Below are 23,883 nucleotides of genomic sequence, written 5' to 3' on the forward strand. Positions count from 1 at the left end.
GTATGGTGTGGAATGGAGAGAGGTTCTCCTGAAATGTCTAAAGAGGGAAGCGAGAGGAATTTTCATTCGGTTGGAAATTGGCCTGTGGGCATGGAGTGGGAACCAGTGGGACTGAAACCAGTCTGGAGATGGTGGGCCTGCGGGAGAATGCGGAGAAAGTTGAAATGACAGCCTCTGAGGAGCTGGGAACTGACTAGGACAGCAAATATTTCAGGGCTGTTGTTAGAAAACCGATCGGAGCTTCTTGGCTCCTGAAAACTTCTGTACCTCAGTTACCTCATCTGTAAAATGGGGATTAAAAGTGTGAGCCCCAGGTGGGACAACCTGATTACCCTGTATCTACCCCAGTGCTTAGAATAGTGCTTGGCACATAGTAAGCACTTAACAAATACCATTATTATTATTATTATTATTATTATTATTATTATTATGTTGGTCAGGTGGAATATTGGGTCCATGGCTTTGAGGACCAGAACCAAATCAATACTTTTAACATATATGCCCGGGGAAGCTTGGCAATGGAGCCTGTGTGTCTGTTTGTAGGTCACTTGCATCGGGCACATCATCGGAGCCGTGGTGGCCGACACCCCTGAGCATGCCCAGAGAGCTGCTAGAGCCGTGAAGATCACCTACGAGGAACTCCCTGCAATCATCTCGATGGAGGTGGGCTACTCCTTGCCCTGCCCTCCCAGTCCCTCGCTGCCCGCCCCATCCTCCCCAAATTGCTTTCCAGCTCAGTGATTGCTGGTCGTGGTGCTTGCCCCCTCTGCGTGGCTGTGGAGTTTACTCTGGAGGAGGAGGCTGCCCCTCCCCCTGCCAATAACTCCCTCCCTCTATCCCAGTGAGCATGATGAGCGAGAGATAAAGGGTGCTACAGCTCTGAGAGTTTCACATTCTCTTTCCCCTCCTGCTGTTCCAACTGCTATGATAACCCAATGTTCCGCTCTCACTTTTCAGGATGCCCTGAAGAAAAACTCATTTTACGATAGTGGCCCTCCGCTGAAGATTGAGAAAGGAGACCTGCAGAAGGGATTTGCTGATGCTGAGCACATCCTCGAAGGTGCTGGGAGAATGTTCTAGAAGTATCACGGAGGCTGAGCTTTGTCTGAGAAGATGACATATAATCACCACGGCCTCAGTGGAAATCTCCCCCGTATTGGCAAATCCCTGAGCTCCCGACTGTAAGGGACCACAGGAAGTCACTCAGTCCATCCCTCTGCCTCCAGGCAGGACTCCACCTATACCAGCCAGTCAGAGAGTGGTTTCTCTGTTCCAGAGAGAGCAGTCTAAGGGAGGAGATTCCATGGGTGAACATGATCATGTATTCTGTGAATCAGCACTTAAGAGGAAGGTTTTTCTCTCAGCCAATCCAAAACTCTGCTGCTATTACAGGGTCCTTTTCCTTCCCTGTGGCCTTTTCCTCTTGCAAATGGCCTTTGTTCAGAAACCTTCTGAGCTCCAGATCTCCACTATCTTCTTGTGCTCCCCAGTCTTCTCCCAGCTTGTATTTGTGGTGTTTCCTCCCCAAGAAACCGACTCCTTTTAAGTGCCTGTGCTTGCTGAGCTCCCCAGCTTACCCACTGGTCCAGATTCAGCCTCTGTGCCACTGATGGCTTCATCTCCCATTGCCTTTCTAGGAGAGGTCTACATGGGTGGACAGGAACACTACTATCTGGAGACTCAGTGCACCATTGCGGTCCCAAAAGGAGAAGAAGAAGAGATGGAGCTCTTTGTGTCCACCCAGAACATAGACCTGACACAGGTGACCAACTGGCCGGGTTGGACTTTGGAGGACAGAGGAGGGAAAAGAGGGACAGACAGAAACGGATGCCAGAAAAATATGACAACGTAAAGGGCCTGTGATCTGAGCCCCTTCTCTAAGTCCATTATCCCTCTTTTTCCCCAGGGCTATGGAGATCCTCCCTCTCCATTACCCTCGAGTGCTACCTCCATGTCCCTCCCGCTGACTGTCCTTCTCTCCCAGATCACTATACAACACTCATTCTCATCTCTCCTCTCCTCCCTCTGGCTTCCTCTGTCCCTCCCCCTCAAGCTAAAACTCCTCCAATCACCTCACGGCTCTCCACCCCTTCACCCCACCTTACCTGTCTGCTCTCTTCACTGGCTATTCCTCAACTGGCTCTCTCTGTTCCTCCCAAAGAAACCTCTTAACTGTACCTTGCTTTCAGCTCTCCCTCCTTCACTCAAGTAGCAGGGCTTAGTGGAAAGAGCATGGGCTTGGGAGTCAGAGGTCATGTGTTCTAATTCCAGATTCGCCTCTTGTCAGCCGTGTGACTTTGGGCGAGACAGGTTGGACAGGCGAGAATGAGGCACAATGAGAAGATATATATCTACTATATATCTATATCTCTAATATATATAGATATATTTGTCTCCACACTTCAAAGCATATAATCCTCTGGTCAGGGACTACTTTCCATGTGCATATTAATTAGTCAATGTCAGTTGTGTTTATTGATCACTTACAGTGTGCAGGGCGCTTGGGAGAGTATGATATAACAATAATAATAATGATGATGGTATTTAAGCGTTTACTCTGTGCAAAGCACTGTTCGAAACGCTGGGGGGAATACAAGGTGATCAGGTTGTCCCTCGTGGGGCTCACAGTCTTAATCCCCATTTTACAGATGAGGTAACTGAGACACAGAGAAGTTAAGTGACCTGCCCAAATTCACACAGTTGACAAGTGGAGGAGCCAGGAGTAGAACCCATGACCTCTGACTGCCAAGGCCGTGCTTTTTCCACTAATAGCCGACACATTCCCTGCCCATAATGAGCCTACTGTCAAGTGGGGGAGACAGACAATTACATGTAAATAAATTACAGACATGTACATAAGTACTGTGGGGACAAATAAAGGGAGCCAGTCAGGGTGATGCAAATGGGAGTGGGAGAAGAGAAAAGGAGGACTTAGGGAAGGCCTCTTGGAGGAGATGTTCCATTATATCAAGTGGCCACTCAATATTAGTAGTATGCTTTTACTACAATTTGAACTTCTGAGGACCTGGGGAGGGGATAATGTTGTCTGAAACTCCCAACATCCCCATCATCAATGGCATGTAAGTGCCTAGTTTTTCATTCATTCAGTAGTATCCAGTTCTTCCACAGAGCACCTCCTATGCCCATGAAAGTGTATAGCAGAGTACAGGACAATTCCTTACAGCCTAATGATGCCAGGCCCAGAGAGACTCTTGGCTCTGTGGACTGGAAACAGCTGTGCCTGGCCCAGGGTAGAGCCTGAATTTGCTGCTAGTGAACACAGTGAATTTAGGTCAGGCTCCCAGCTGCTGGTCTAGAACCAGCCCTGACTGCTATTGGCTTTGTCGGGGTTGACCTTGATGCCCAGACATTTTCAGGGGTGTCTTCTTCCCATAGCACTTTGTTGCCGAAGTCTTGGGTGTCCCACTGAACCGGATTGTAATTCGTGTGAAGAGACTGGGAGGGGGATTTGGAGGAAAGGAGTCCAGAACCACTCTGTTGTCCACAGTGGTGGCCCTCGCTGCCCACAGGTAAGTGCCCAGCACAGGTTCTGGGGGGGGGGCTGGCAGCCTATAGAAGGGAATGACGTTCTTGTGGGAACACAGGGCAGGGCCCGGGAGCGGGGCTGGGAGAGGCCGGAAGGGTGGTAAAGGTGGGGGTGTCTCTCCCAGGACTGGCCGTCCCGTACGCAGCATGCTGGACCGAGATGAAGACATGCTGGTGATGGGCGGAAGGCATCCCTTCATGGCCCGCTATAAGGTAAGGGATGGAGGGGACCCCTGACAGGGCTGGCAGCAGAGAGCGCTTAGGAGGGACTGAGTGGGGCATATGCAGTCTGCAGAGTCCCCAAATGGGAGCACTAGAGTGTTGCTGTCCAGAGTTTCTTCAGTTATGCCCCAGGCAGGCTCCTTTCTGGCAGGGTGTCCCAGAATACAAGCAGCTAGGTCTGCCACAAGAATTCAGTGCTATCCTCTGGGAAGCACAGAAATTCCACGATCAGATGACCAGGGCCTTGCCACCAACTCAGTCGAATTCAGTTTCTTTACCTTTCTGCTCTTCAATTTCCCACTCTGGGAGATGAAGTCGGTGGTGGCTGAGGCTGAGTGTCATCCACTCTGCAAATCTGAAAATCTCTCTAAGACAGAGTATTATTGTTACCGGTACTAGACTGGCACCCAGGTTCGGGCTGCTTAGGTGAAATGTCCCCAAGTTTGTAGCTTCTGCCAACCCTATGTGGTTCCCTGGGATAAAGGCAGCTTTTAGATACTAATCATCTCCCTTGGAATTTCCTTCTCCAGGAGTATGTGGGTGGAGAGGAATAGAGTCAATGTATTAGGACACACCAGTGGTTGAGAGAGCTCCAGAAGGTTTCCTTTACATCCCTTGGTCCCTTTTGCTTCCCTATTAGGTCGGCTTCATGAAGAATGGGAAAGTGGTGGCTTTGGAAGTTGATCACTACAACAACGCGGGAAACAGCTTGGATCTCTCGAAGCATGTAAGAAGGGCCCCAACGTCTGGAATCTTGGTGGGATAGAGGAAGCTACAGGTTGTTCCCCAGATACTAAGGAACTGACATTGAAGGCAGGACAGTGTGGGTTGTTGTTATTGGGGGGTCATTTTAATAGAATTATTTACCCAAGTAATATGTGCAAGCCACTGTTCCAAGCATTTGAGTGACTTAAGCAGATCGGACGTAATGCCTGTCCCACATGTGGCTCATATTCTGAGTAGCTGGTTTGGTTCCTTGGACTGAGTCAGAAGACTGGGACTCTGTTCTGGCGTGTGGAGATGGGTAGGGATTTGAGGCAAGTGGGCCAGAAACAATGAGCTAGATCCTCTCCTGTGCACTGCAAGAGTGAAGGAAGAATGTGTGGTTTCATCGTGAAGCTGTGTTCAGAAACTGAGGATTCTGGGAGGTGTTATCACCAAACCTGATGCTTTCCAGATGGCAGGAAACTGTCATAGAACCAGCAGTGCAGATTTGGAGAATTCCTGGGTGCCTGTGGCTAGTTCTTATCTGCTTCCTCTTGGCCATATCTCCTGACTTGACTTCATGGTTCTGGAAGGACTTGGTGGGATATAGCCTTGCCACTCTGGAAAATTGCAGGCTGAGTGGGGCCATGGTTGAAGTTTACCCAATCATGAAGACTGTTAACATAGCCAACAAGGAGTTGTTATTCATCAAATTCCACATCAAGAGAATGGTTGTGGGGAAGGGCAGGAATCCTAGAAAACCTGACACTGGTAAGTTCAAACAAACTCTGGGCTGTAAACTCCTCGTAGGCAGGGATCATGCCTACCAACTCTATTGTAATTTCCTCTCCCAAGCCATTACTGCAGTGATTTGTGCATAGCAAGCAATCACCAAATACCATTGATTGATCAAACAAAACACTTTTCCACACACCAAGTGGTAAATGCATGGAATCGTTTACTACAGAAAGTTGTGCAGGTGACAATTATCAGTAGGTTCATGAAAGTAGGACAAATTCATGGACGAGAGGTTTATAATAGAGTACCAGGGGAATGGGGATGTTAAATGGTCCATTGATAATATACAGTAAGGATGATAGAAGAGGTTAACGCTTGCTAACTATAGTGGAGGATGGAGCTATTTGTCTGTAAAGGGCTCAGGGCTCTGAGCTCCACAGGGAAACTGTCATGGACCACCCAGTCTACAGTCTGTTGGATTTACTGGTTGAGTTTCTGCCTCAAGGGAGCCCTTCTGCCTCTAGCCCAAATGTGCCCTGCACAGATTAAACCATATTATAATCGTCTCTGGCATCTGTCATTTAGACTTTAGTTTGGGCTGAGAGCCTCCAGCCACGGAGCTGCTAATGTAACCTTCAAAGCACACCTGCAGAAAGCAGGCTCTCCTCACCTGGAGGGTTTCCATGGTATAATCCCACAGCCTGGAAACTCACATGAGTAACATTTAAGGATTTTCATCAGGAGAAGCAGCATGGCTCAATGGAAAGAGCATGGGCTTTGGAGTCAGAGGTCATGGGTTCCAATCCCTTCTCTTTCACTTAGCAGCTGTGTGACTTTGGGAAAGTCACTTAACTTCTCTAGGCCTCAGTTACCTCAACTGTTAAAAGAGGATTAAGACTGTGAGCCCCCTTGGGACAACCTGATCACCTTGTAAGCTCCCCAGCGCTTAGAACAGTGCTTTGCACATAGTAAGTACTTAATAAATGCCATCATTATTATTATCAACCAGAAGACTTTTCTAGGGGAGCCAGTGGATAAACCCATAACTCTTTCCTGTCCTTCATCTCCCTTTCCAGATTTTGGAGTCAGCCGTATTCAACATGGACAATTGCTATAAAATCCCCAACATCCGGGGCACCGGGAAACTTTGCAAGACCAACCTCCCCTCCAACACGGCCTTCCGGGGCTTCGGGTCACCCCAGGGGATGTTCATAGCTGAGTCCTGGATGAGTGAAATTGCTGTGAAGTGTGGCCTCCCGCCTGAGGAAGTAAGTAAGGGACTTGGGACAGACATCCTGAGGAGAGACTTCACTCCTGTCACTCCCCACAGAGACACACTAATTGCTTCCTAAAATGGGGCAGTTTGGAGGAGGGGGAGAGGGAGGTGATTGGGACAGTTTGGAGGAGGGAGAGAAGAAGGTGGTTGGCACAGTTTTGGTGGTGGGGAGAGGGATGTGGTTGAGAGGATTTCGGAGGGGGGCGGAGAGAGTGAGATATGCCCGCAGTGCTGGGCCAAAGTCCCTGTGTTTCCTGCCACACTGATCCTCTGTCTGCCTTGGGGCAGGTGCGGAGACTGAATATGTACGAGGACGGAGACCTGACTCACTATAACCAGAAACTGGAGGGGTTCACGCTGCCCCGGTGCTGGTCAGAGTGCCTGGAGAGCTCCCAGTACCATGCCAGGAGGAGGGAAATCGAGACGTTTAACAGGTCAGCGGGGGAGGGACCATCCCTGGGCAGTGCGGCCTGCTGTGACCATCCATGTTCCTCTAAGCTGAGGGTGGGAAGATAAGCACTCAAGATGCAAGACCATTTGGGTTTTTTGGTCCCGGAGAATTCTGAGATGCTTTTCATTTGGGGAGCAGGAGAGAAGAGCCCAGGGTGATGAGCTGCAGTCACCTCATGATAGGTCTGATGACTCCCAGCTGGCTTACGATGTCTCCGGTTAGGAAACGCTGGCCAAGTTGGCACAGACATGCGCAGATGCAGCTAGGCCTAGTGAAAAGACTGTGGGCCATGGAGTCAGAGGACCTGAGTTCTAAGCCCTGCCACTTGTCAGCTGTGTGACCTTGGGCAAGTCACTTAATATCTCTTCAGGTACCTCATCTGTAAAATGGGGATTAAATCCTCCTCCCTCCAATTTAGTCTGTGAGCCCCATGTGGGACAGAGACTCTGTCCAACCCGATCATCTTGTATTTACCCCAGCACTTAGAAGGGTGCTTGTTCATCCCAAAGAAAGCTCTTAACAATATCATTAAAAAAAGCAAATGCAAGGAGAAAGCAGGCTGTCTGTGCTGGAGTAGAGGAGGCGTGGCGAGGTCCAGGTCCCTGGAGCTTGCAGGAATGCTGGGTCTGCTGTAGGGAAGATGACTAATGCTAAAGATGGACTACATCCCCACTGCAAACCCTGACCTGATTCTGCAGCCCACCTGCTCCTGGTTTGCTGTTAAGTCAGTGAGAGAAAATCAGGCCCGTGACTCCGCATAATTAGAAAAAGACTAACACTATTGCCTCTCCTTAGGGAGAACTCCTGGAAGAAGAGGGGATTGGCCATAATTCCCCTCAAGTATTCAATAGGTAAAAGCATGCTACATCTGAACCAGGTAATTGTCTTCTCCTTTGCTAGATGTGCTCATAGGGATGGGGACTCTACCTGTGCTGTTGAAAGCCATCAGCCAACATGTCTTTATTTCAGGTCCCCAGAGTGACTAGCATTGTGCTAAACTCTTGGGATACAAGAAGACACAATCCTTCTCCATGAGTTTTCAGTTGAATGAGGGAGTCAGGAGAGACCCATTCAATTGATATAATGAATAGAGATGGTGATTACTAGAAACTAGATTGAAAAATGGGAAGGATAAATCAGAAACTGCTTCCTGGAGGAGGTTTCTGATAAACCAGGATTTAAGAGAAGCAGCTTCATGAGAAACAGCATGGCACAGTGGAAAGAGCATAGGCTTTGAAGTCAGAGGTCATGGGGTCAAATCCCAACTCTGCCAATTGTCAGCTGTGTGACTTTGGGCAAATCACTTCACTTCTCTGGGCCTCAGTTACCTCATCTGTAAAATGGGGATTAAGACTGTGAGCTCCCCATGGGACAACCTGATCACCTTGTAACCTCCCCAGCGCTTACAACAGTGCTTTGCACATAGTAAGCACTTAATAAATGCCATTATTATTATTATTACTTTTATTAAGAGGGGAAAGAGGAGGCTAAGCAAATAGGAATAAGAAGGTTGTTCTGTCTAAGGGCCAGCTGGGAAGTAGTCTTGTCTGCAGGCTGGCAGGCAACAGATTGGGCAGGAATGGAGTAGGTAGCAAGGGTAGGATCACCAAGGGGGGTTGACTGCAGTCTGAAACTTCAGCCTGCAGCAAGAGATATGAATTCTAATGTCTATGGTCAATGGACAAAATGTAACTCTGTTATATGGTACTCTCCCAAGCAGTTAGTACACTACTGTGCACGCACTAAGCACTGGATGAATATGATTGATGGTCCATGGGAATCTGCTGTTTGAGAGTAGCTGAGTGGTTTCAATTAGCTGATTGGCACTGGCTGAATCTTTCCTCTTCCGGGCTGGGTTTGAGTCTGAACAGGGGATTTTGAGTTGGCTCTGCTCCATTCAGTCGTCAGCCCGGGGCCCATCCGAAACGGTCCTGCTCTGGACTTGGGATGATGAATGCTGCCCTCCTCCAACCTCTCCCTGCAGGCCGGGGCCCTGGTGCACGTGTACACGGATGGCTCTGTACTGCTCGCCCATGGGGGGATTGAGATGGGTCAAGGACTGCACACCAAGGTGATCCAGGTAAGCAGCGTGGGCATTTCTGTCATACTTTCCTCATGCTTGGCAGGTTTCTCAGTCTACAGCCTTGGCTGCAAGGACCATACTTTGACCATAATGGAGAGTCTCCTTAACATAGTAATAGTAATAATAATAATGATGATGATGGTATTTGTTAAGCGCTTACTATGTGCCAAGCATCGTTCTAAACACCGGGAGAAATGCAAAGTAATAAGCAATCACAGTCTGAATCCCTATTTTATAGATGAGGTAACTGAGGCACAGAGAAGTTGTGACTTCCCCAAAGTCACCCAGCTGACAAGTGGCTCCATTACCTGTCTGCTGTGTGATCTTGGGCAAGTCGCTTCACTTGTCTCCTGGCTCAGTGGAAAGAGCCCGGGCTTTGGAGTCAGAGGTCTTGGGTTCAAATCCCGACTCCGCCAATTGTCAGCTGTGTGACTTTGGGCAAGTCACTTCACTTCTCTGTGCCTCAGATCCTTCATCTGTAAAATGGGGATTGACTGTGAGCCCCACGTGGGCCAACCTGGTCACCTTGTATTCCCCCCAGCATTTAGAACAGTGCTTTGCACATAGTAAGCGCTTAACAAATACCATCATTATTATTATTATTATTATTCTTCTCTGAGCCTCAGTCCCCTCACCTGTAAAATGGGAACTAAGACTGTGAGCCCCAGTAGGACAACCTGATCACCTTATATCCCCCCCAGCACTTAGAACAGCGCTTCACACAGAGTAAGCACGTAACAAATGCTATCATTATTATTATTATTAAATGGCGGAGTTGGGATTAGAACCCATGACCCCTGTCTCCCAAGCCGGTGCTCTTTCCACTAAGCCACACTGCTTCTCATCCATGTCACACCCTGGCAGTCAGATGAATGAGTGTTCAGAGCCAGAGGTTTAAGGCTCAGTCCCACTGAACAATCTCTGCAAAGTTATTCCCGGGTGGTTCCTGTGACCTGCAGTGCCCCCAACCCCAGTCCCACGTGGATGGAAATAATCCTCCGGGATTCCACCCTCGGTCCCAACCTAAAAAGGAAGGCTCTAGGAACCAGGTCACCAACCCCATGATGGGGAGACATTCAGCCCCGACTGAAGGGGCTGGAGGCCGAAGGAAGGGGCGTGGTGGGGTGGGATGGGGAGGGTTGAAAGCATGGCAGGGACAGACTCCAGGGAGGCACCGTGGAATTTCACAACTGCCAAGACATCTGGGAGCTTCCTGTACTGCAGATAGCCAGCAGAGTCCTGGGAATCCCGATGTCCAAAATCTACACCAGCGAGACGAGCAGCAACATAGTGCCCAACCCTTGCTCAACATCTGCCTCCACCAGCACGGACCTTTACGGGATGGCCGTCCAGGTATGGACACAGTCGAGACCTGCTTTCTGCGTGGCTCACAGTGACAGGGAAGGAAGTAACATGAGTTTCCCAGGATGCTCGGCCAGGCCCATGCATTGAAGGCTACCATGTGGGGAACCTCATGCATTCAGGGCTCATCATGTGCTTCCTCCCCATGGGAGAGACGGAGAATGTGGGGGGAGCAGAGTTGGAGGACCTTTCAGGGGAGGGAAGACAAGGTGTGTAACAAAGGCAACAGAAGCTGCTGCTACCGGGACCTCAGAATCAGCAAATGGGAACCCAGGGTTCTCCTGGTCTTTCACTAGCCAGCCTGGTGTGCATGGGCTGAAACGAAAGTTCATAGGCTCCCTTCACATAGAGAAGGATTACTGAGGATGACCTTGGTCACTGACCATCCCAACCACGTTTCTCCACCCTGTGTGCTTCCCAACCTCCACATTTGCCTCACTCGGGTGCCCCCTGAGTGCCTGGCAGGTGCCAGTGCAAAACCCAGCTAACTCCAAGCTGCAGCTCTGCACCCCTGGACTGAGCCCGGGTAGTCCTGGAAGGTCCTGGAGTTTTTCCAAAGTCAGAGAGTTGCAGATCTGGGCTGCCCAGAGGCTGGCCCCCAGAATATCCCCATGGCCCTGGCTGTGGTACACCTAGCTTCCTGCTGCCTCTCTGGGGTCCCCTAGTAAATTCCAGTCCCCCCGGAGAGTTGGCACATCTGGATAGGCTGGTGGTGAGGGTTCTCCTCATGGGGTCCCTTCTAGGGAGGCGAGGGGTTGTCGGGGTTGGTGAGCTGCCATTCTGACAACTGCTTCTCCTGTGATCTCAAATTCTATATCGCTTCTGGTTTTGGCCATGCTGTATTGGCTCTCTGGAGCCACTGAGCCCAGCTCCAGACCCCCTTCCCACTGCCATGATGCCCCTGCCCCCTAAGCAGAGGCCTGGAAAGCAGGGGTACCTGAAATGGTGGCTGCAATTCCCTGAAGGGTGTGGCCGGGGCTGCTGATGAAAGGTTCTGTCAGCTGGACAGTGTTGACGGAGTAAGCACTGTTCTTACTGTCTTCAGCTAATGGTCTGAGCTCTGTCATTGCACAAAATTAATCATTAAAGTGAGGAGTGTGCGTGTATGTGTGTTTTTTACAGGCAGCATGTAAAACTCTTTTGGAAAGGCTGCAGCCATTCAAAGACCAAAACCCCAACGGTTCCTGGGAGGACTGGGTGAGTGTCTGGGATTCCTGCTCGGGCTGGCCCTGAACGGGGGTGATGAGTTCAGAAGTCTGAACAAGCAGACCAACATCTTGTGAACGGGGTCCTTCAAACCTCACCATCCCTAGCTCCCAGCCATTCTTCTTGGGTTTTGTGACAGGGAGGCAGCGAGAGGCTGAGGCTCTGGAGCCCTGGCCAAGAAGTCGGGGCAGACTCTGGTTCCGTGACATCTAGTGGGTTGGTTTCCCAATGAATGTAGCCAGCCAGACTGGACCATACAGCCCCTCCAGGTTGTTCTTCATTCATTCAATCATATTTATTGGGCACTTGCTGTGTGCCAAGCACTGCACCAAGCGCTTGGGAGAGTACAACTACTAACAGACACGTTCCCTGCTCACTACGAGGTCACAGCCTAGAGGGAGGAGAGAGACGTTGATATACAGAAATAAATTGCAGATATAGACTTACGTGCTGTGGAGATGGGAGGGAGGATGAATGAAGGGAGCAAGTCAGGGCAATGCAGAGGAGAGGAGGGCTTACTTAGGGAAGGCTTCTTGAAGGAGATGGGCTTTAAATAAAGCTTTGAAGTAGGGGAGAGCAATTATTTGATAGGAGGAGGGAAGGCATTCCAGGCCAGAGGTAGGATGTGGGCGAAAGGTCAGCGACAAGATAGACAAGATTGAGGTACGATGAGAAAGTTAGCATTAGAGGAATGAAGTGTGCAGGCTGGATTGTGGTAGGAGAGTAGCGAGGTGATGTAGGAGGGGGCAAGGTGATTGAGTGATTTAAAGCCAGTGTTGAGGAGTTTTTGTTTGACCTAATCTGAATCATTTACTTTTGTTGCCTGCACTGCCTGCATTCACTGGGCTTTTGCTCTATTCTTCATTTTTCTCGACACAAGAGACCAAAGGAAGGATGAGGCCGAATGCTGGTCCTGCAGTAGTGAAGGACCAATTTCTCTGTTTGTGCCTTTTTGCATCAAAAGCAAACTCTGTCTCCCTCCTCCCACCACTATTGCAGTCCCGGGCAGGTCCTTCCGTGAATGGCCAGTCTGCATATTTTCCGTACTTTTTCGAGCTAGTGTTCTCCACCTTCACATCAAAGTCACAACCAGCACTGGAGCCCAACCGATGCAACGGGGCTGGGGCAGATCTCCCATGGCCAGGGGAAGAGACCTAGGCCATCTTTCATTCATTCAATTGTATTTATTGAGTGTGCTTACTGTGTGCAGAGCACTGGACTAAGCGCTTGGGAAGTCCAAGCTGGCAACATATAGAGACAGTCCCTACCCAACAGCGGGCTCACAGTCTAGAAGGGGGAGACAGACAACAAAACAAAACATATTAACAAAATAAAATAAATGGAATAGTAAATATGTACAAGTCGAATAGAGTAATAAATCTGTGCAAACATATATACAGGTACTGTGGGTAGGGGAAAGAGGTAGGGCGGAGGGATGGGGGGAAGAGTAAGGAGGGGGCTCAGTGTGGGAAGGCCTCCTGGAGGAGGTGAGCTCTCAGTAGGGCTTTGAAGGGAGGAAGAGAACTAGCTTGGCGGATGTGCGGAGGGAGGGCATTCCGGGCCAGGGGGAGGATGTGGGCTGGGGGTCGACGGTGGGACAGGCAAGAACGAGGCACAGTGAGGAGGTTAGCGGCGGCAGAGGAGCGGAGGGTGCGGGCTGGGCTGGAGAAGGAAAGAAGGGAGGTGAGGTAGGAGGGGGAGAGATGATGGACAGCTTTGAAGCTGAGAGTGAGGAGTTTTTGCCTGATGCGTAGGTTGATTGGTAGCCATTGGAGATTTTTGAGGAGGGGAGTAACATGCCCAGAGCGTTTCTGCACGAAGATGATCCAGGCAGCAGCGTGAAGTATAGATTGAAGTGGGGAGAGACAGGAGGGTGGGAGATCAGAGAGGAGGCTGATGCAGTAATCTTCTTTACCTTACCCCGTCTAAACATCCAACGTCTCCTGACTCAGGCTGGGTTCAACTATACAGTCTCCGGCCCCGGAGCTCATTTTCTATATGTTCAATAAATAATAATGATGGCATTTGTTAAGCATTTACTATGTGCAAAGCACTGTTCTAAGTGCTGGGGTAGATACAAGGTGATCAGGTTGTCCCACAGGGGGCTCAGAGTCTTCATCCCCATTTTACAGATGAGGGAACTGAGGCTCAGAGAAGTGAAGTGACTCGCCCAAAGTCACACAGCTGACAATTAGCAGAGCTGGGATTAGAACCCAAGACCTCTGACTCCTAAGCCTGGGCTCTTTCCACTGAGCCATGCTGCTTCTCTGCATGTAGTTTAGCATGTAGTAATAATAATAATAATAGACTTTCCCATCTCTGTTGACGGCACTACCATCCTTCCCGTCTCACAAGCCCGCAACCTTGGTGTCATCCTCGACTCTGCTCTCTCATTCACCCCTCACATCCAAGCCGTCACCAAAACCTGCCGGTCTCAGCTCCACAACATTGCCAAGATCCGCCCTTTCCTCTCCATCCCAACCGCTACCCTGCTCATTCAAGCTCTCATCCTATCCTGTCTGGACTACTGCATCAGCCTTCTCTCTGATCTCCCATCCTCGTGTCTCTCTCCACTTCAATCCATACTTCATGCTGCTGCCCGGATTATCTTTGTCCAGAAACGCTCTGGGCATATCACTCCCCTCCTCAAAAATCTCCAGTGGCTACCAATCAATCTGCGCATCAGGCAGAAACTCCTCACCCTGGGCTTCAAGGCTCTCCATCACCTCCCCTCCTACCTCACCTCCCTTCTCTCCTTCTACAGCCCAGTCCGCACCCTCGGCTCCTCCACGGCTGATCTCCTCACCGGACCTCGCTCTCGCCTGTCCCGCCATCGACCCCCGGCCCACGTCATCCCCCGGGCCTGGAATGCCCTCCCTCTGCCCATCCGCCAAGCTAGCTCTCTTCCTCCCTTCAAGGCCCTGCTGAGAGCTCACCTCCTCCAGGAGGCCTTCCCAGACTGAGCCCCTTCCTTCCTCTCCCCCTCGTCCCCCTCTCCATCCCCCCATCTTACCTCCCTCCCTTCCCCACAGCACCTGTATATATGTATATATGTTTGTACATATTTTTTTACTCTATTTATTTATTTAATTTATTTGTACATATCTGTTCTATTTATTTTATTTTGTTAGTATGTTTGGTTTTGTTCTCTGTCTCCCCCTTTTAGACTGTGAGCCCACTGTTGGGTAGGGACTGTCTCTATATTTTGCCAATTTGTACTTCCCAAGCGCTTAGTACAGTGCTCTGCACAGAGTAAGCGCTCAATAAACACGATTGATGATGATAATAATAATAGTAATGATAATAGTAATTGTGGTATTTGTTAAGTGCCTACTATACACCAACCAGTGTTCTAAATGCTGGGGTAGATACAAGGTGCCTGTCCCTCTTGGGGCTCACAGTCTTAATGCCCATTTTTTAGATGAGGTAACTGAGGCACAGAGAAGTTAAATGACTTTAATGAGAAGCAGCATGGACTATGAGAAGCAGTGTGGCCTAGTGGAAAGAGCATGGGCTTGGGAGTCAGAAGTCATGGGTTCTAATCCTGCCTCTGCCACTTGTCAGCTGTGTAAGTTTGGTCAAGTCATTTCAATCAATCAATCGTATTTATTGAGCGCTTACTGTGTGCAGAGCACTGTACTAAGCGCTTGGGAAGTACAAGTTGTCAACATATAGAGATGGTCCCTACCCAACAGTGGGCTCACAGTCTAGGGCCTCAGTTACCACATCTGTAAAATGGGGATTAAGACTGTGAGCCCCACTGTGGGGACCACCTGATAACCTTGTATCTATTCCAGTGCTTAGAACAGTGCTTGGCACATAGTAGGTGCTTCACAAATACCATCACTATTATTATTATTATTATTATTAAATGACTTGCCCAAGGTCACACAGCAGACATGTGGTGAACCTGGGATTAGAACCCATTTCCACTGATGTCCGGGCCTGTGCTTTTTCCACTAGGACACGCTGCTTCTCATATACAAGTACTGAGCTGAGCCTCACTTCTAGACAGTAAGGAGGATCCCTCAAAGGATATTTTAGAAAATGACTGAACACTGAGGTCTGAGCTGCATGCGCTGCATTCCCCGGAACTGGTTCTTGAGCAGCTAATGGATGGTCTCCTGGGATTTAGACCACGTGCCAGATTTAGGAGGTCTCCCCAGGTTCCTGCAAGCCCTTGCCCCCAAATTTCAAAACCTGCACCTGTGGACCCAAACTCAGACCCCTTCTCAGAATCGTTTTTCTCTCACTCAGGTGTCAGCAGCTTATTTGGCACCAGTGAGTTTATCAGCAACAGGATTCTACAGGTGAGTGGTGTGGACTGAAGCCAGTCCCTCATCATTAGGCCCAGAGCCTAATGATTTTAGCTGGAGCTGAAGAAGCTTCACCAGCTTTTTGAATGACAAGTGATTTGTTTTTAAATTTATGGCATTTGTTAAGCACTTACTATGTGCTAGGAACTGTACTAAGTGCTAGGTAGATACAAAGTTGGACACTGTCCAAGTCCCACATGGGGTTCACTTTCTTAATCCCCATTTTACCAATGAGGTAACTGAGACGCAGAGAATAATAATAATAATAATGATGACATTTATTAAGTGCTTAATATGTTCAAAGCACTGTTCTAAGCGCTGGGGAGGTTACAAGGTGATCAGGTGGTCCCACGGGGGGCTCACAGTCTTCATCCCCATTTTACAGATGAGGTAACTGAGGCCCAGAGAAGTGAAGTGACTTGCCCAAAGTCACACAGCTGACAATTGGCGGAGCTGGGATTTGAACCCATGACCTCTGACTCCAAAGCCCGGGCTCTTTCCACTGAGCCACAGTGCTTCTCATGCCCAAGGTCACACAGCAGACAAGTGGCAGAGTGGGGATTAGAACCTAGGTCCTTCTGACTCCCAAGTCTGTGCTCTATCCGTTAGGCACACTGCTTCTCAGTGGTCTTTTATCCCATTTTCCTTCTATTTCCCAACAATAAGCTAGTATTTCTGAACCTCAGGTGGCTTCTTCCCTCCCATCAGCGTGGCTTAGTGTGCCGAAACTGAGGCAGAAAGAATTTGCCCAAATCTTCCATATTGAAACTGGTGAGGATATCTGCATGATGGTGGAACATCGATTAACAAGTGGCCCAAGCCCTGTCTCTCAGGAGAGCACAGTACAGCCGCTTCCAAGGATTCCCAAGATTGTGGGTTCTAGTTGCAGTTTGGGCATTGACTCTGTGAGATTTTGTGTAAATCCTTTAATCTCTCTGTAAATTTCCTGAATAGGAGCTCTAGGCTATTAGATGCTGTTCAATGTGATAATAACTAAAGCAGATGGCAAAAGCCCAGTTTGCAGTTTTGAAGGGTTCATTCATTGTCGTATTTATTGAGCGCTTACTGTGTGCAGAGCACTGTATGAAGCCCTTGGGAAGTACAAGTTGGCAACATGTAGAGACGGTCCCTACCCAACAGTGGGCTCACAGACTAGAAGTTAGACTGTGATGACACAGTTAGATTAGATTAAACTAGATTAGGGTTAGAGCGTGGCTCAGTGGAAAGAGCACGGCTTTGGAGTCAAGAGGTCTTGGGTTCAAATGCCGGCTCCGCCACTTGTCAGCTGGGTGACTTTGGGCAAGTCACTTAACTTCTCTGGGCCTCAGTTCCCTCATCTCTAAAATGGGGATGAAGACTGTAAGCCCCATGTGGGACAACCTGATTACCTTGTATCTACCCCAGCACTTAGAACAGTGCTTTGCACATAGTAAGCGCTTAACAAATACCAACATTATTATTATTATTATTAGTAGTATTATTTCCTAACTTCTTTCTTTGGTTAACTTGTCATTTAGACTTTCCTGTCGAGTCCAGTAAATGAAATCTTCCTCCCATTGTCTTTTCTGATGTCCTGCTTCTGCTGCAGTCTCCCAAGCACTTAGCACAGAGCTTTGCACCACTTTATCAATCAATCAATCATGGCATAGTGGATAGTCCCCTGGCCTGGGAATCAATCAGTCAATCATATTTATTGAGCGCTTACTTTGTGCAGAGCACTGTACTAAGCACTGATCAGAAGGTCCTGGGTTCTAATCCTGGCTCCACCACTTTCCTGCTGTGTGACCTTAGGCAAGTCATTTCACTTCTTCGGGCCTCAGTTACCTCATCTGTAAAATGAGAAATAACTCTGTGAGCCCTAGGTGAGACAAGGACTATTTCCAACCCAATTTGCTTGTATCCAGCCTAGCGCTTTGTACCGTGCCTGGCGCATAGTAAGTGCTCAACAAGTACCATAATTATTACAGCGCTTAGAATGGTGCTTAACAGATACCATCATTAAGAGCTTAGTAGAGTGCTCTGCACACAGAAAGTGCTCAATAAATATGATTGAATGAATGAATTTATTCTTAATGGTATTGTTACTCTTGTGCTGGGCACTATACTAAACACTGAGGCAAATACAAGCTAATTAGGCTGGACACAGTCCGTGTCCTACAGGGGCTCACAATCAATCCCTATTTTACAGATGAGATAACTGAGATGTGGACAAGTTAAGTGACTTGCCTAGGGTCACACAGCAGATATGTGGTGGAGCCGGGATTAGAACCCATGTCTTCTGACGTTTAGGCCCGTGCTCTTTCCACTAGGCCACAGTGCTTCTCAAAGGTCATGAAGAGTCAGAATTAGAACCCAGGTCCTTTTGATTCCCGGGTCCGTGTTCTATCCCCTAGGCCACACTACTCCTCTTTATAGAGCACCTGCGTGAAGAGCATTGTGCTAAGCACTTGGGAGAGTGCAATACAACAGAGTTGGCAGGCACATTCCCTCCCCACAACAAACTTACAGTCTAGAGGGGGAGACAGGCATTAATATAAATCATTTAATTAACTTGGGATCTCAGGGTTTTAGAGATATGACCATTAGTTCTTTTTGCTCATCATTGTAAAATCTCACGATATCCTTTCTCTTTGCTCAGTTTCTCTAACATGGACTATAATTTTGAGACCAACTCGGGAAATCGCTTCTTTTACTTCTGCTTTGGGGTGGCGTGTTCTGAGGTGGAGATTGACTGCTTGACAGGTGACTACCAGGTAAGAGCAGAAAGTCCAAGTTTCAACATAACTGGCCATGTTGGATTAAAGGCAATACTTGTGTGCTGGATGGCCCATTAATCTCACTAATCAATCAGTGGTATTTATTGAGTACTTTGTGCAGAACATTGCTTATCCTCCATGATTTACCAGGTGATTCACTCAATTGTATCTATCGAGTGCTTACTGTGTGCAAAGCACTGTACTAAGTGCTTGGGCGAGTAGATGATTGTGACCATACAGAGTATAGTCTGCCCCATTTGAAGGCACCTGATTCTTTTTTGTGAATTTGGTATTGTATTATGGGGAAACTTATCAAAGACAATGAATTGTCGTTTTAAATGGCATTTGGTAATCATTTACTCTGTGCCAGGCTAAGTGCTGGCGTAGATACAAGCTAATCAGCTTGGGCACAGTCCATGTCCCATATGGAGCTCACAGTCTTAATCTTCTTTTCATAGATGAGATAATTGAGGCACAGAGAAGTTAAGTGTCTTGCCCAAGGTCACACAGAGCTGGAATTAGAACCCATATCCTTCTAAGTCCCGGGCCCATGCTTTATTCACTAGGCCACACTGATTCTCACAAGTCTGTCACCATTCTTGGCATTAAAGTGTTCTACCTTTCCCATGCTTTGCAGAACATTCGCACAGACATTGTCATGGATGTTGGCACCAGTCTGAATCCCGCAATAGATATTGGCCAGGTAAGTCATGTCAGGAGTCAGGGCTGGAGCATCAGTATCCCTGACTGTGACCGGAGGGCTGAAGTTCAAAGTCTTATGGCAACCCAGCTGGATCAGGGTGTCACTTTCATTCATTCATTCATTCATTCAATCGTATTTATCGAGCGCTTACTGTGTGCAGAGCACTGGACTAAGCACTTGGGAAGTCCAAGTTGGCAGCATATAGAGACGGTCCCTAACCAACAGCGGGCTCACAGTCTAGAAGGGGGAGACAGACAACAAAACAAAACATATTAACAAAATAAAATAAATAGAATAAATATGTACAAGTAAAATAGAGTAATAAATATGTACAAACATATACATATATACAGGTGCTGTGGGGAGGGGAAGGAGGTAAGGCAGGGGAGGAGGGGGAGAGGAAGGAGGGGGCTCAGTCTGGGAAGGCCTCCTGGAGAAGGTGAGCTCTCAGTAGTCATGTGACACTCTGTGGTCCTGTAGGTGGAGGGAGCATTTGTCCAGGGCCTTGGGCTCTTTACCCTGGAGGAGCTGCTTTACTCCCCCGAGGGCAGCCTGCTGACGCGAGGACTCAGTTCCTACAAAATCCCTGCTTGTGGCGACATCCCCACCAATTTCCACGTGACTCTGCTCCGGGACTGCCCCAGCCAGAAAGGCATCTACACATCCAAGGTACAGATGTGGGCCTGCGTATCTGGGGCAGTGAACAGCCATCAGGAGGGCAGCTGTTGATGGAGGGGGTGTTCCTCTTGAGGTATATCATGGAACCCCTCCAGCCATGTGGTTGATCCCTGAAACCTCCATAGAGAGCTCAAAAAACGGCTTCAGGAGAACAGGCTCTGAGTAGAGGTGTGGCAGAGTTTCCAGGTGACCTCACACAGAACCGTTGGAGCATCCTCAGTGATTCATCCTGCTTGTTTCTCCTCGTAGTTTAGATTCCAAGAGGACCGTTTGCCCTGTCAGGCTGGATCTGAAGGGTTAGGCCACCAGACCAGGGCACCCTCCTTCTAAGTTGGAATGTGAAAGACAAAGCCTTTCTGGCAGCCAGTTTCATGAGCACCCCTTTTGGAGTCACTGAAGGCTTGGGAAATTGAGTCTCAGAAGTTCTCAAGTCCTGGAGGATTCTGTTTTCTCTTTTGGCTGTGTGATTTAGGCTAGGCATTGTAGTAAGTAGTGTAATGTCTGTATCTGGCCCTGCTCTTGATTCACTGATGCTGGATTTGGTAGATTTGGCCTCCATTTCTCTATTCGTACAGTGGGCATGCTATCTCTTTCCCAGCAAGTATGCTGACAATGGAGTAAGTCAGGTAGCTACAGTGCTCTGGAGTGAGCTTAGAAAGGGACCTAAGACTTCCAGGTGCTGCTCTGCTGAGGCCTATATTGAGGAAGGGCATTTGTGGGGTGGGTTTGTGAATTCACAGTGACCACAACCTCATTTCCCATCTCTGCTGTTTGTCTGTCCAGGCTGTCGGGGAGCCACCCCTCTTCCTCGCCTCCTCAATCTTCTTCGCCATCAAGGATGCCATCGGTGCAGCCCGAGCCCAGCGATCAGAGAGCCAACTGGACCCGCTTTTCCGGCTGGACAGCCCGGCCACCCCGGAGAGGATCCGCAACGCCTGTGTGGACAGGTTCACTAAGCTGGTATGGCCAAGTTCGAGTCACTGCAGGGTGGGAGTAGGGTAGTCCCTGAGGCTGATCTTGGTGGGTTCTTGGGATGTGAAAACTGTGTGTGTGTGTGTGTGTGTGTGTGTGTAGCTGGATGGCTTCTGCTTTCACCGGGATCTGTTTTCCCAGATCTAAAGCCAGAGCACTCCTATGACTTAAATTCTCCCCACCCTCCTCTCTCTGGATCTAACTCCCAAGGAGCCATCTTGTTCTTTTTAAATAATAATGATGGCATTTATTAAGCGCTTACTATGTGCAAAGCACTGTTCAAAGTGCTGGGGAGGTTACAAGGTGATCAGGTTGTCCCATGGGCGGGTTCACAGTCTTAATCCCCATTTTACAGATGAGGTAACTGAGGCCCAGAGAAGGTAAGTGACTTGCCCAAAGTCACACAGCGGACAGTTGGCGGAGATGGGATTTGAACTCATGACCTTTGACTCCAAAGCCCATGCTCTTTCCACTGAGCCACGCTCCTTCTCTGCTTCTTTAAATCCAGGGACTGGATGAAGAGCGACTGGCCTGATTTTGCTCATTGCCACCCTAGATCATTGCTCTATCGCTGTGTTAGGCTAGAAGTTCCTGGCGGTCACCCATTCTGTTTTCCCTTTGTAGTGTGGTACTGAGGTGCCGGCAAACTTTAAGCCCTGGTGTAAGAGAGTATGAAGAGAAAGTCCTGTGAAGAATCATGCTGAGCTGAGATTTCTTCTGGGAGTCCCCGACCCAAGCTTCTGCCCTCAAAGGACCACCCCTATGATTGACATGTCACATTCTCTGTTTGAGGGAGTTATATGTGTGGGAAGATTTAATCCAGCAATAAGAGGGCCTACAATTATAAGCAAATTAAGAACTTTTACCAATGATCTACATAGGGAATTTGCACTTCTTTTAATGAAAAATGAATGCCCGTTACCAAATTCCATTGTTTAAATTTAGAAAGACAGTCCCAAAGGTAACTATGCTGCCAAGTGCAATTTGTCTTAGGAACCTCTACCCTAACATTCAACACCAGACAGCTGATATATCTTACAGTTAGTCTCTATTCTTATTCTTCGAAGTGAGGTAAAGTTAACATTAGTTCTAGCGATGGAGAGGACCGTCTGCTATAGGTCTTGCATAGGCATGAAGGCCTGATACCTTCCTTTAATTTGTCCTCTCTCCAGCCAGACTGGTGTGTGCATGGCGGGGTGCCTGCGGTGAGGTACTCCAGTGCTGCGGCTTTGAGGAGGAAGAGCAGGTTCACACTCTTAACCTAGTGCAGTATTCTCAGGCTCTGCGTGAGGGGGTGTCCCTGGGCTGTTTCTGAGCATGGTTTCAGTTGCATAGATGAATGCTGTGCTATTAGCCAGGCTTGTGTCTCTTTTCTTCCCTCTAGATTGGAGGCTGCTCATGGGCAGGGAACATATCTACCGATCCTGTTGTACTCACCCCATGTGCTTACTATAGTGCTCTTTACACTGTTTATAAGTGCTCAGTAAAAACCATTGATTGAGGCGTAGAGAATTGAGGCACTGGGGAGCAGCGTGCCCTCATGGAAAGAACACAGTCTGGGAGTCAGAGGACCTGGGTTCTAATCCTGAATCTGAGGCTTGCCCGCTATGTAATCTTGGATAATAATAATAATGATGGCGTTTGTTAAGTGCTTACTGTGTGCAAAGCACTGTTCTAAGCACTGGGGAGGTTACAAGGTGATCAGATTGTCCCACGGGGGGCTCACAGTCTTCATCCCCATTTTCCAGATGAGGTACCTGAGGCACAGAGAAATTAAGTGACTTGCCCAAAGTCACACAGCTGACAATCGGCGGAGCCAGGATTTGAACCCATGACCTCTGACTCCAAAGCCCGTGCTCTTTCCACTGAGCTGCGCTCCTTATCCTAGGGGCTCAGTTTCTTTATTTTTAAAATGAGAACTCAATACCTATTTCACCCTCCTACTTAGACTGTGAGCCTCATGTGGGACAGGGACCTACCCGTGCACTTAGAACAGTGTTTGACAGTAAGTGTTTAACAGATACCACAAAAAACAAAAACTTTGAAGTGTCTTGTCCACAAGTAGTGGAGCTGCAATTAGAACCATTTGCCAATGGGAAAGTAGCTAATGAACATATTAAACATAGCTCAAGCTACAAAGCCACTAAGGGGTGAACTGCTGCTCCTTGAGGTGAACTTATATTAAACTCAGCAATGGAGAGGAAAGTGTAATGTGGGTCACAAACAGGCACGTAGGTGGCTTCAAGCCTGAGTTTGATACCATACTTGAGTTTGTCTGTGATGGTGGATGAAGACCCTCTCTTCGGCCAGACTGGTATCTGCACAGTGAGGTGACTGCAGTGGAAAAATCCAAGGCTGAGGAAGAGCAGGTTCACCCTCCAAACCCAGAGCGATGTTCTCAGGCCTAACTAACCCTAGGGCTGTTTCTGAGCGTGGTTCAAGTTGCATGGCTCCTGATTTCATTTGCTGGATGGGTGCTGTACTGTTAGCCAGGCTTGTCTGTCTTTGCTTCCCTCTGGACCGAAAGCTCCCTGTGGGTAGGGAAGGTGTCTGCCAACTATGTTGTATTGTATTCTCCCAAGTGCTTAGTATGGTGCTCTGCACAGTGTAAGTGCTCAATAAATACAAGCGATTGCTTTGCTTGGACGCACAGAAACTCTCGGCTGCCTTCGTGGGATTTAACTCTCTGGACTGTAAGCTTGTTGTAGACGGGGAATGTGTGTTATATTGTTATAGTGTACTTTCCCAAGAGCATAGTACAGTGCTCTGCACAGAGTTAGGGCTCAATGCATCTGATCAACTGATGGATTGAAGGGAGGAGCAAAGACTCCCTTCTCCATCTTTTCTGAAACAATGGCCAGGCTATTTA

At 48.6% G+C, this 23,883-nt stretch overlaps 1 protein-coding gene across 5 annotated transcripts in view; it reads left to right on the forward strand.

Moving 5' to 3' along the window:
• Positions 1 to 22,628, forward strand: part of LOC119919573 (xanthine dehydrogenase/oxidase-like) — a 53,669-nt gene extending 31,041 nt beyond the window's left edge. For 4 of the 5 annotated variants that reach the window (XM_038740108.1, XM_038740107.1, XM_038740111.1 and 1 more), the window contains exons 20-37: positions 544 to 663; positions 958 to 1,060; positions 1,638 to 1,762; positions 3,397 to 3,530; positions 3,672 to 3,759; positions 4,409 to 4,495; positions 6,288 to 6,479; positions 6,776 to 6,921; positions 7,734 to 7,815; positions 8,923 to 9,018; positions 10,246 to 10,374; positions 11,506 to 11,580; positions 15,847 to 15,899; positions 18,544 to 18,658; positions 19,299 to 19,364; positions 19,845 to 20,033; positions 20,826 to 21,002; positions 21,639 to 22,628. In XM_038740108.1, the coding sequence (XP_038596036.1) occupies positions 544 to 663; positions 958 to 1,060; positions 1,638 to 1,762; positions 3,397 to 3,530; positions 3,672 to 3,759; positions 4,409 to 4,495; positions 6,288 to 6,479; positions 6,776 to 6,921; positions 7,734 to 7,815; positions 8,923 to 9,018; positions 10,246 to 10,374; positions 11,506 to 11,580; positions 15,847 to 15,899; positions 18,544 to 18,658; positions 19,299 to 19,364; positions 19,845 to 20,033; positions 20,826 to 21,002; positions 21,639 to 21,689 (2,028 nt within the window). In that variant the 3' untranslated portion in view covers positions 21,690 to 22,628. Of the gene's footprint in view, positions 1 to 543; positions 664 to 957; positions 1,061 to 1,637; positions 1,763 to 3,396; positions 3,531 to 3,671; positions 3,760 to 4,408; positions 4,496 to 6,287; positions 6,480 to 6,775; positions 6,922 to 7,733; positions 7,816 to 8,922; positions 9,019 to 10,245; positions 10,375 to 11,505; positions 11,581 to 15,846; positions 15,900 to 18,543; positions 18,659 to 19,298; positions 19,365 to 19,844; positions 20,034 to 20,825; positions 21,003 to 21,522; positions 21,598 to 21,638 lie in introns of those variants that run through there. The other variant, XM_038740112.1, reaches the window with a different exon arrangement.
• The last annotated feature ends 1,255 nt before the right edge of the window (positions 22,629 to 23,883 follow it).

This window comes from Tachyglossus aculeatus, chromosome X1, assembly GCF_015852505.1.
Source record: "Tachyglossus aculeatus isolate mTacAcu1 chromosome X1, mTacAcu1.pri, whole genome shotgun sequence".
NCBI lineage: Eukaryota > Metazoa > Chordata > Mammalia > Monotremata > Tachyglossidae > Tachyglossus > Tachyglossus aculeatus.